The sequence below is a fragment of the Condylura cristata genome, unplaced genomic scaffold (assembly GCF_000260355.1).
Source record: "Condylura cristata isolate star-nosed mole 26May11 unplaced genomic scaffold, ConCri1.0 scaffold00011, whole genome shotgun sequence".
Taxonomy (NCBI): domain Eukaryota; kingdom Metazoa; phylum Chordata; class Mammalia; order Eulipotyphla; family Talpidae; genus Condylura; species Condylura cristata.
In genome coordinates, this window is record NW_004567112.1 from 52,950,411 (window position 1) to 52,963,262 (window position 12,852).

The 12,852-nt window shown below is 38.7% G+C and overlaps 1 protein-coding gene across 5 annotated transcripts in view; it reads right to left on the bottom strand.

Moving 5' to 3' along the window:
- Window positions 1–12,852, bottom strand: part of SGMS1 (sphingomyelin synthase 1) — a 280,001-nt gene that overhangs the window by 24,478 nt on the left and 242,671 nt on the right. For all 5 annotated transcript variants that reach the window (XM_012723896.1, XM_012723895.1, XM_012723894.1 and 2 more), the window contains one exon: window positions 1,024–1,141. In XM_012723896.1, coding sequence (XP_012579350.1) covers window positions 1,024–1,141 — 118 coding nt within the window. The remainder of the gene's footprint in view (window positions 1–1,023; window positions 1,142–12,852) is intronic.

Here is a 12,852-nt window from a genome sequence, read left to right on the forward strand (position 1 = left end):
TTACAATTGAGATGAAAAAAAAAATGTGCAAAATGATGTAAAAATAAACTTTTTAATAAAAAAAAAAATTAGGAAGTGTCCTTTCTGAGTTTAAGTGGGAAGGAAGGCGGATCACAATAAGGAAAATATCCAAAATTTCTAATGATAGACAATGCTATAAAAATCTATCAGACAGAAATGCTTTCTGGAAGGAACAAAAGTACAAAGGGATGAAATAAAACTGAAAGGGAGTAGAGGTTTCACCAGCACAAGGGCACTTCAAAGACGTGACTCTGAACCCATCAGAGTATTGAATATTTTCTCCCACCCAATTAAAAAAAATAAACTAATCTCTTTTGTTAATCATTTCATAAAGTTCCAGTGATCTCCCTAATTGAAATTATTCAAGATAAAGTTTTGAAGTAATAAATGTCACATGACTCTGATAGGTAGAGAAAATAAGATAAGAATAAGCCCTCCCCCCTTTTTAAATGTCTTCTGTGCTACCAGAGAAGATCAATATGGCAAACTCCAGAGACTAGTGATCCTGTCTCGGTGGGTGGATGGTGCAAGGAGACAGGAATAGTGTCACTAGCTCTACTGCTATGGATTACCACTGTAGGGATTAATAGAAAGAAGAAGAAGAAGAAGAAGAAGAAAAAAAAAAAAAAGCACCATTTGAAATTGAACTTTCTTTCTAAGAGAGAGAGAAAGCATATAAAAGCTTTTGGATCTGTGTCAAGGGAGCAAAGATATTTTAAAAGTTTGGCAGGAAACCAAAGAACTACACCCACATGCAAAGCTTAACTGCTTCCAGCACACTAACTAGACCACATATTTCCCCAGCTGGGAAGTGCTGGCAGGGCTTGAAAATCTGAGAAGGGTAGGGCTGCCTGGCCATATTGCTTAGTAACATTCCCAGATGAGGGTGGAGGGACTTGACTATATATTCTGAAGAAATGTTCACCTTTAGCCTCAGTCAAAGGACTCTTGGGCAAGAGGAGAAACAAACAAAAAGGGAAATTATAGTGTGGATTGGTTTACCTTCGGAGAGCAGTTGAAATGCATGCCGGGTACTGGTAGTGTAGTTACATACATTGTAATACACCGATACAGGTACAGCGTGCCAACTATGCAGAAAAATCTTCTGCTAATAATAGACCTAGAAAAAGGGAAAAACAGGGCACTCAGTCATGAAATTCCACAGGTTCATTTACTTTAAGCTTTCAATGACCCAACGAACCAAACCCGCAGCTTTTTGAGAAGTTGAAATGAGAATGTTCTGGACATAGCTAACAGGAGCTTAAGGTCAGGATTTTGAGAATGGCTTTTTAAAATATTAACTGGCCCAAAGAGTTTAAAATGTTCTTAATTAGGCTTTGAGAGGCCTTAAATTTGAGTTGACATTTCACTGATGTACCACTGGGGCCTATTCTGGTTTGTCAGAGCTGACTCGGTTCCTGTGGCTGAACATTAAGAGGGTGTCTCTTCTGTCATAAAGGGAAGATGCTCAAAAATTAAAATGACATTAAAATGAGAATTCAAAACTTTTATGACATTCAATGAGTCAAATGATTTTATTTGTCGATCCCAGAGAAGATTCTGTGAGCTGACCTTCCAGAAAGCACAATGCCAGGAAAAGCGCCTGTCTGTGGACAGCACCTGCACTCACCTCTCTCTGGCACTATGTGGTCTCGCCATAACCTATAGCAGGCACTTCTGAGCCTCAGTTTCCTAATCTGTAAACCAGGATAGTAATGGTATAAACAATGTGGAGAAAATCCCTGTCTCACATGCACAATGGTAGCCATTAACTGCATAGGATTTGTGAATGTTTACCAATATAAGGAAGAGATAGAAATACAAATCTTTTCCATTTCCAGTTGCTCTCAGTGGTTTGAATGAAATTATCTGACACATCAGAGAACATGCAAACTGAGCCTGTGGATTTCTCCTACTGTCAAGCTCACATAGACTTACTTTACTTAAACTTTACTTTTAGTGTATCTTGGACAAGCACATTCTATCCCTCCCTACTTCTTTCCTGTTCTACCAGAGGCCAGAATCAGTCCTACAAGTATCTTCTTTCTCAATCTTCAGTTCAAGTTTCAAGATTGGCCTGGGGAAACCTGAGCTAAACAAAACAAATAAACAAAGACAATGCATTGTTTTTGAGATTACACAAACAGAAAGAGGGTCAATATTAGATGATAATACTATACATATCTTAGCAAGAATACTTGAAATACCAAAGTGAATTTTACATCCTAAGATCTAAACGATCTGAGATTCAAAAGACATGTTCTAATATATAATTTCTTTACAAAGCAAATACACTCCCACCATCTCAAGCCATCCTGCTTAAATAAACACAAATTACTTGCAATTTTACTTAAGCTATTCAAGAAAAACCTGTTGACAGAAAACTGTTAAGTCGATCCAGATCGTTTTAATTCCTTCCTTTAGAGGAACAACAATAACAAAATGATGGCTCTCATTCAATTTTGGAAGAGACCACTATCTTAAAATTACTTCGTCCAGTTGTTTCATGGTCTATAGAACACCCACGAACCTCAGCTAATTATTTCCTTATCTCATAGCCCACACTGGAGTCACAGGAGTAGCAGTGAGAGGATTTCAGGTTAGTCTGAGAATGAGGTGTATGAAAAAATGACAAAGAATGGAGAAAGACAAATCCTCTCTCTGTCTCTCTCACACACACAAAATTAATGCAACAACCATGGAAGATTTAGTCACATTTATTCTTTGACTTGAAACGAAAAGTCAAATGATTTTTCCCATGTGGCCCCATCAGCGTTAATAACATCATAAATTGGAAGTGGCTGTTCATAAGAATCCTCTGATATTTGGCATTTCTTAATCTTTTTGAAATCAAACCTACAATATCTTCAATGTATAATGAAGGCTAAAGAGGTTCTCCAACCATAAACTTAAAAGAGCACAATGTGTTTCAAAGAATGGTCTTCAGTTAAGGTATTTACTTCCTAATCAAATTACTTCATATATTAGCATTCTTATTTAAAGGTTTAAAATAAGTTCAAATTATGTTTCCAAAAAGGTTTAAAGTAGTTAAAAATGTAACAAGGCAACAAAGAGTCACTGAGGAAACCTTAATGAGATATTATTAGAGACCAAGTACCAAAAATAAGACGCACATATTATTCATAAAACCACAATGATGCTTTTATCATATGGGAAACATGTCTCCATTCAAGTTGGAAATAGGTCTGTTTCCTATCCACTCACACTTTGCAATTACATATCACTTCACGGACACTTAGAGTTGGTCACAGTTATCTATTCTCCCACGTATTTGAGTTAATACTCAGTATTTTTTTTTGTGAGACTAAAAGGAAAAAAATTGTAAAGTTTGATTATTATTATAAAGTATGAATAAAAGTGTTCATATTTTATAGATATTTACTAAGACCTGCTAGAATAGACTTGCCAGAACAGGTAATTTTATTAAACTTTTTAATATCCCCACTTAAAAATGTACAGTGCTCAGACCTGATCAAATACACCCAGATCAAGCTTTCTAGAGCAGTACTACAATGTTGTCAGCTTCTAGTACATAATCTAAAACCCTAAAGGAAAAATGATGAAAGGAAGTGATATAGTGGAAAGTAAAGTGAAATACTGCAAAGTTCTTTTGTTTCCTACAAGTTGTCTCTTTCAACTAAACCACTGCCAGAAGACATACAATTCTTTCAGCCCTTGGACTTAGTCAGTAAGCTCTTGATGGGAACTACTGGCTTTAGTCAACAGGTCCTGAAGTGCAGTGGTAGAATTAGGTAACAATCTAAAACTAAGAGGTGATAAAGAGGAGGGCACACATAACTGAAATAGAATTGGGGAGGCAAGCACAGAAGTCAGTGTGTAATTCAAGACCATGACTAGATCCCAATAGATGCTAAGTGGACTAGGTGACATTAAGCTGCTCTTTCGACAGGGTGAGCTCTACCGTTAACAAAATTTCACTTGGTAGCCTGGACCATTTTTAATAATTTCCCTGGAAATTTATTTCTTTGCCAACAAAAGAATATCACCTTTTTTTTATGAATCGTAAAGACAATATTAAGGTCTTTCCCTAGGCTGTTATGAATAGTAGCTAGAGCTTTGCTAAATCCCCCCGTATACCACTCTCTGTGAGATTTAGTTTTTAAAATAATCTGCAAGGCAAGACTCTGATCCTATGTAACAGACAGGGGCACTGCAGCTCAGACTTTAAACTGAACTAGAAATATTTTATGCAAGACATACTTTTTAGGAAATTGTTTCCAATTGTTTAAGAAGTCCCAATTTGACAGTACATTGCTGGACACCTATAGATAACTCAATATTTATGTATTTATTTATTTATTTATTTTTTATTTGAACTCAATATTTAAAAAACATTTTGAAATCTACTTAATCCAGATTTTCCAGTTATTATTTTATATAGTATTTCACATTGATTCAGAACACCACAAAATAAGCATTTTGGTAACATTATTAGCTATTAAAAGTACTTAAAGAAGTATATGTTCTTAGTGATCCATTTTCCATATTTCCATTGTAGGCCCAGTTATAGTTACTTCCAGTTCCTCCATTTCATTCTGAAATAACTTATACTTTTCATTCTAATGCATGTGAGCCCACAATGACTGTCTACCTGTTGTTCCTGCTTTTACTCATGCTTCCTGAAGCCCGTTCTATATAAAGCAGCCGGAATACAGAGTACTACATAGTCTTTAAAACTCTTCCACTGACTACAAAGATACTTTGAGCAAAATCTAAATCCTTTGCCAAGCCCATGAGGCCCACGATGATGATTTTCTAACATCACCTTCCCATGCTCTGGATGCCAGCTTCAGTCCAACGTTGTGGATCCTTTTGAACACACCTCCTGCCTAGGTAGGACCTCAGTGCTGGCCATTTCCTCTGCCTGGAAGCCTAGAACACTGCCTGTCATTCAGGTCTCTGAGAGACTATCTACTGTCTCTCTCTAAAAAAAGTTCTTTCCTCATCCTTCTACTGTACTATCGTTACAAACCATGTAACCTGCCCCCACCCCCCAATCTCTGTATTTGTTGAAAGTAAATCCAAACCATTTCTGACATCTGTTTTTCTCCCTTAATTCCCTGCTACCGGCCTGGAGTCCCTGGATTATGCCAGCTTCTCACTACTAATTGCTGAAGTGCAAGTTACTTTATCTGCCTTGTCTTTGACAGGAATCCCAGGACCTGAGCAAAAGGAGCCATTCATCATCCCCCCAAACCCTGGTCTCTTGCTTTGCCAGCAAGTCTCTTGCTGCCCTCATTTCATTCTTCACTTCAGAACCTTTATTTCTGTTTTATGGTATTTTTAATCATCAGGCTGGCATAGTCATTACCAACAGAGGGTCTCAACCCTTCTATTAAAGAACACTCTTAAAGCTGTGCTCTATTCATCTTTTAGTCTCAGTGAGTTATTCTGGGACCTGCAATACTGGCAACAACATGAGGTTCTGTGATTAAGAACTTCATTTCTTATTCCATGTCACAGTTCTTTCCATACGTGGTTTCTCCTTTAAGTCCTTTCACCTATCTGCCAGTATTAACTGGCCCTGAAGTCACCAAGTCTTTACCCTGCATCCATTCTGCAATGATATTTTAATTTACAGACCTTGCTGACATTGCTGCCTTCATCCAAACAGAACCTTAAACCCTGGAATCTGGGGACCATGAGTCTTGTCCTCTAGCCCTGCTCCCTCCCTGTGCCCTCACTGCCCAGACTGGGCTTCCCTACCTATGACAGGAGTCGCCACCATTCCAATTCAGTATTAAGGAAAGAAAATTCTAAGCAAAGGTCTATAAACAAATGAAAGGGGAAGAATAAATGCTACAACAGTAAAGTAAAACTGTATGTCCCCTGGCAGATGTACAGCTCATTTACTATTTTCTGGGTACCACATTGATGAGTGGCACAGCCTGTGAATCAGGAGAGTGAGCAGACCCATGGACCAGCGCAGAAATGCATCTGTCCAGAAACAACTGTGACTGTCTTTCTGTCTTTTAGAAATCCAACTTAAAGTGATTTCACAACTTTGTTGTTAATTATTTTGACCACACTCCTGATTAATATTTATTAATTATCCCATTTAACAGAAGAAAAAATTAAGAGTGTAAAGAGGTTAATTAGTCTGGGGTTGATCATTGAGAGGACACAACAAAGCACAGATCTCAGACACTAATTAGTTTGTCTTTTTATTAATAAAGTTGTCAAGTTTTTTTAAAAGTAGAGGGCTTCCCTGGTGGTGAAAGCGGTTAAAGCGAAGCACTATGGAGCTATCCACAGCCACTGCAGCATAAGTTTGATCCCCGGTCAGGGAGGTGGTCCACATGGCACAGAAGACCTCTCCTGTCTCCCCTCAGCAGTGTATTTCAGTCAATTTGCCTGTTCTGTTCCCTAATCTGTCTCTGGCAACTCCTTTTGCCAACTTCCTTCCCAGAGATGTAGGCATCTCTGGCGTACACTCCAGCTCTTGTATGCATAAATAAATGGAATAAAATATCTTTAAAAATTTTTTAGATGATGTAATGGGGTTAGATTATTTTTTATAGCTCCATTTAAAAGACCCATGATAGAATTCTGTTCAGAATTAAATTCAGAAAATGAGCCATACTAGATTAGAGAATTTGAAATTAGCAGATGACATTATAAAATTATTTCCACTCAAGCCATCTTAAAAAAAAATTTCTTCCTGGGTTAAATATAGATGGTAGTATAAAGCAAAGAAAAAATGATGCTCTATATGATATAAAAGGGATCAATGTCAACTACTGGAGTCACTGATGAAGAGTTTAAATCAAGTATTCTCCAAAAACTACTACCTGCCTATCTATAAAACAAAAGGACATTTCTTGTTATCACTTTGAAATTACTAGCAAAATTAATACATACACATATGTGTATCAACATATGTGTATGTATACACACAAATATATATATATATATTTATACAATGCAAATATATCTATGTATACCTGGATCTTTCCTCTTTCCCTCTCTACAACAAACCTTAACCACTTTGAATCACACTCTTAGGGGCCTGTTCAGTCACAATTAGTATAACTGAATGATTAAATATTTGCTCCTGGGCTAATGGAGCACCCTAAAAAGTAACACATTTTAAGAGGGTATTTCTAAAAACCTAAGACGAATGTCACCAGCACTGGTTAACATTTATTTTTAGTGCAACACTAGCATAAAGCAACACTCAATAAATGCTAACTGCTGCTACTGTTATTCATCACAGAAGTACCTATGTGCTAGGCACTATTCTGGCTCTAAGATATAGCACTGAATACAACCAACAAAAATGCTGCTTGATGGTAATTATATCTAGTGGAGGAGGCAGATAATAAATATAAATAAGCACATTATGAGCATGTGGTCATGCTATTAAAATAGAAGGCAAATATGTGATACTACTCAAAATGCATACATAGCACTGGGTAAGGACTAGAGGGTAAAACTAAGCAGGCATGCCACTGATGGAAGGGAGGTTACAAATGGAGGTAAGCTGGTCAGGTGAGGTGTAGCTATGAGGAGGTGAACCATGAAGATATATGTGGGAAGAGTCTAGAGCCAACATACTTGGATGTTTGCTCACTAGCTGGGGATCAGGGAGGACATGATACCCTGGGAGTATTGGAACATTTTAGTTCCCATGAGGATTTTGGTGGAAGAGCACAAAAGCCACTTACTCTTACAGAAACACGCACTACTGAACGGGTAAATGACTAAAAAGAAAGAACAGAAACCGAGGTGAGCAGGGGGTGTGGGCACCAGCCCTGGTAAAAGCCGATAGTCATGAAGACCTAGGGCAGCAACAGAGGTGGTGAGTACAGGCCAGATGTGGGGTGGAGGCAAATACCAACACCAAGATGGAGACATCTGCCAGAAAACCATGGAGAGAGATGCCATTTATTTATTTGGGTGCGGGGCAGGTTTGGGAGCCAGGTGGATGCCAAAGCTGTCAAATGTGTTGCACTTACAATCTTACTCAATCCACTCACACAGCACTGGGGTGGACGCTCCTTATAATTCCCATTTTTGTAGGGGCGGAAACAATGCAATAAGGCAATCAGGTAATCTGACCAGGTTCACTCAGATAGTAGGTGGCTGTAGAAAGATCATCTTAAACAAGTACTATTTACAGCAACCTAGTGCTTTACTGCGCTGTCACAATCCCGACAGGTTGGTGGGGGAACAGATGTCACGTCTCAATCAGATCATGAATAATTAGCCATCCCTGATGGGTTTTTAGAGAAGAAGAAGAAATAATCGTGGTCATGCTATCAAAATAGAAGGCAAGAATGTGATACTACTCAAAATGCATGCACAGATTACACATATAGAAGCATACAGAAAAATACCAAAAGGATATGAATCTACATGTTATGCATTTCTGACAACCTAAGTAACTTTTTCCCTACTTGTTGATCTTCTAAATTGTCTACAAGCCAGAAGCATTACTTCTTTTTAATATTCCAACTAAAAATTAACTCAAAAACTGTACGTCACTACTTCTTTCTCTCTCACTTCCTTTGTCCTAATCCTTGGCTTAAAAGCCTTTTGTAATGTTTATGTTAACGTAAAACCCAAAATTGCTGGGGTTATGAATTTAAGGAGTTTTACAGCCTAAATCTATTTTCCATACAATTCCTAGGGCTAAGGCTGATGTTTACTGGCAAACATATTGGGTAAATTGAAAATGAGACAGGAGGTCCAGCCCGGTGTTGAATTTGTCACCTGTCTCCTTGATAACCACTTTCCGCACTCGAATAATGCCCCAGTAAAGGAGTCCTACAAGAGCCAAGGAGTTTCATATTATGGGGGAAGATAGCAGAATAGAAAAGATCCCCAGAAAAAGAGGGGGGGGGAACACAGCATCTTACCCAGATGCATGATGAGCAGAATTAAAGGAGGAAGACTTGAAAGAAAGAGAAGAACCAGACTAGGCCCTGCCAGTTGGCTGTCTTCGAGTAGAAAAGCATGACTGAAGCTGGAAGCATGGGGGCTCCCAGACTGGTAGCGAGTCTGAGCCATGTCACTCCTCAGAGGTTACAGGACAGCAGCCTGTAACAGAGGCCTGTTACAGGCTAGAGCAGGGATAAGCATATTTTGTGTCAACTACATTGAAAAAAACATGTGATAGCTGTCAGGGTTGGCAGGCCCATCTCAGGGCAAGTGTACATGTTTCCTGAATGTTAATGACACATACACCGCATTATCGAACCTGTTTCATCTTACCTTTCCTATGTAAGTCAAATCTTACCACTATATTTGCTAAGGAAGTACAGTTCCAAAGGGCAGGCGTCTGCTGAATTAGGACATTTCTACCTAGATTTAGACTGAAGAGCCCTAAATCCCCACAAAAATCCATGTGGGACCCTGGACAAGTCAGTAGCTTCTCTGAGTCTCATTTAGGCTCACAGAGAGGGAATAACATTACACTATTTATCTTAAGGGTTGGATTGGACCAGATCAAGTGGAAAGGCATGTTTTAAAAAATCTTATTATTCAAGTAGCTGTCTAGAATCTGCCATGTGAACAGAGTGATTTTCTAACAAGGATGACAAGCGTGGAAAAGAACAGACTCTGAGGGACATACAACGATGTGTCTGCATGTGGGAAAGGAATAGAAAGGAGGGGAACAGATGATCCTTAGCTCTTTACTTGCTTTATTGCTGGAGAATAGTTTACTGTCCAACTAAATGGGCCAGACGCCCTACAAACCAACAATAACATGAGAACATTTTTGTCCTTCTGAGTTTTATATTTGGATCGAGTTTGAACAACATATATTTTCAAAAACTTAGATGTTGCTATGAGAACAAAAACTCCCCCTCAGATGATAACCTTTATAGTTTTGTTTTGCTCATTGCTGTATCCCCAGCACATGGTCTTCAATAATTCTTGACAAGCAATTAAATGTAAATATGCCCTTAAATTCCATTAAAGGCTAGCCTGTGTCTGCTGCATAAGGTCAACTTTTAATAATGTGACATGATCTTAAGAAAAGGTTCTTCTTGAAAAATAAACTGCTGAATAGAATTCTGGAGAGATCTGCTTTATATCAAATACTCTGTGTCAGGAGCTTTAATGAACTTTAATCACAACCATCAATGATTTAAAAACAACTGTAAAATGTTGACAACAATTGTGGTCAGAAACTACCTTGGGGAATAGAAGCACTTTGATCCAATCAACTTAATACAACAAGAAGCAATGACAGAATTAAAATGGGATCCAATGAAAGATAAATGTGGGTGGTGAGTCTAGTCTATGAATAAGACACACACACACACACACACACACACACACACACACACAAAAACAGCAACAAAAAACCCTACAAACAAATTAGCATCTGACAGCAGCAGCTGCCAATCAGCACAATGATGATGTCCTCGGAAATCAGACTTCCTTCCCAGAAGTGAGGTATGCTGGCAGATACACTCCCAGTAAACAGTCCCCAAAGCCAGAGCATTATCAAAGGATAAAATGCAAAATAGCCTCTGAACACAAAATATAGACTGCTGCCAAACATCAAAATAAAAATCCATCTCAATAGTTTCACAGTCTAATCCCAGAAAAGCCACAATGGAAAAGCCTATGTGTTCTTTCCTGCAAGATCAACAAAGATCCCAGAACTGCTTCTCAAAAGAGACACCACAGCAGGTCTTAGGCAGGCTCTGCCAGTGCCATTTGCTTTCCAACTTCTTTTCCTTTGGGTAGTTGATCAGTTTTCAAAGAACCTTCGCAGCCTTCCTGTACCTCTATGCAACTCTTTATGCCAGAATCTTTTCTCCCATGCCTAAGACGCTCAACCATTAAGTTCCTTCAACTCCATCCCAACTATCCAATAGCCATTTTTCTTGGAATTCTTGGAATCTTTTTATCTGCACTATTTAATTCATCTTTATAAAAAAAACCTACCCCCACCTCAATCACCACCCCCATGCCAAATGACCCATATTACACCTTTGGGCAAATATCCGATCCAAAATAAGCCATGATAGAAGACACTAGGATATATATGTGACCTGACTTTGCTTTGCAATAAAACACATTCAAGCAAAGTTGTGAAAAACTCAAATTAGTGAATCCTATCTCCTCACTAAATTCCATACAACATTCAGATATTCCAAGAGATCCAAAAATCTTTGTACGAGAAAGATATTGCAATAAAAGGTATGGAGCTCTAAATTCATCAGAAACTATAGCTTCTTGAAAGAGTTTAAGCCTTCCCGCCCTTGTAGCAAAAAAATGTATTTATTGGTCAAACTGAGTGAAGTGAGTCTAAGTGACTCACAACCATCTCCTACCTGAACTACTTTAATGGTATCATAAGGCGTCTCCCACTTCCACTTTCAATTGACTGTTCTCTATATCACAACCAGTGTGATTCTTTTTAAATACAAATCTGGTAATACCCATTTCCTCTCATGACTTAGACCACACTTGAAACAAAGTTCTAACTCTTTCTCATGGCCCACAACACCTACCTGATACACCATCCGCACTTCACTGACCTGTGTCATCACTTTCTTCTATCCCACTGGAGGTCCTCAACTATTAGTCAAGGAAATCCAGATTCTGTACTTGCCATCTCTCCTGTCTGGACTGGCCTTGTCTCAAAACCCTGTCTAATAATCTCCCTCATTTGATTTTGGAATCTGCTCAACTGTTAACCCATTAGAAGTCTTATCTAAAATACTACCCCCTCCTTCCCTATTCCTTTCTAGTAGCCAACTCTCTCTAACCCTTTACTCCTTCTCCAATTTCCCTGTTACTACCTGACATATGCTGAAGTGTTTATTGACTGCTATATGAAGGACAGAAGTTCCACAAAAGCACTAGGGGCCTCAACTCACTCTGACACCAGCAGGGTCTATAACAGTGCCTGGTACATACTAGATTGCTCAGTAAATACAAGCTGAATGAATAAATAAATTTCAAATGAGCACTTTCTATGTGTCAGACTTTGTATCAGGTCATGTGATGGAAAGATAAGTACACAGGTCTACTCTTTTCCCTTGAGAAAGTTACAATCTAACAAGGAGACATAATGAGTATAATGGAATATGGTATGAGTTTGTTTAAGGAAAACTGTGAAGTGGAATACTGAGACATGAAGTAGGACTGTATTATGAAAAACATAGTGTTTAATGCTAAGGAACTAACCGCCACCACCCCCCACCGCACCCCCCACTTAATCTGCTGTACATCATTAAGTAGAGAGAGGTAATGGATCTGAAGTAAGAGTTGACAGAACTTTCTATTTATATACAAGGAGCTGAGGAGTTTAGGTTTCTAGGAACAGCTTTTGCCCACATGAAAGAAAGAAGTTGAAAGAAAGGAATGTTAGATCTGGTTTTCAACAAGATGGGCCAGGGTACCTATGATCGCTATACTAAGTCATGACGATTTCTCTGCTAGCTAAAACATCTTGGAAATTCTACAGTCCTGCTCCTTGTCCTTCTCTGTTAGGCATTTACAATGTCCTAAAAGAGCTGAGCCACACGTATCACAGGTTGGTGCCATCCATGACTTAGCCATGCATGAAAGTCCTTACCAATTCTGTATTTTTTTTATTTTTTTTATTTTTGTTTTAAAGATTTATTTATTTATGCATACAGAACTGAGGGGTACAGGCCAAAGGTGCAGGGGTGGCGAGAGGCTTCACCAGAGACAGAGTGGGGAGCAGAACAGGCAGAGTGACTGAAATACACTGCTGAGGGGAGCAGCAGGCGGGTCAGGAGGGGTCTGCCTCGACATGTGGTCTCCTCCGGGGCAGGCGGGAATCGAACTCATGCAGAA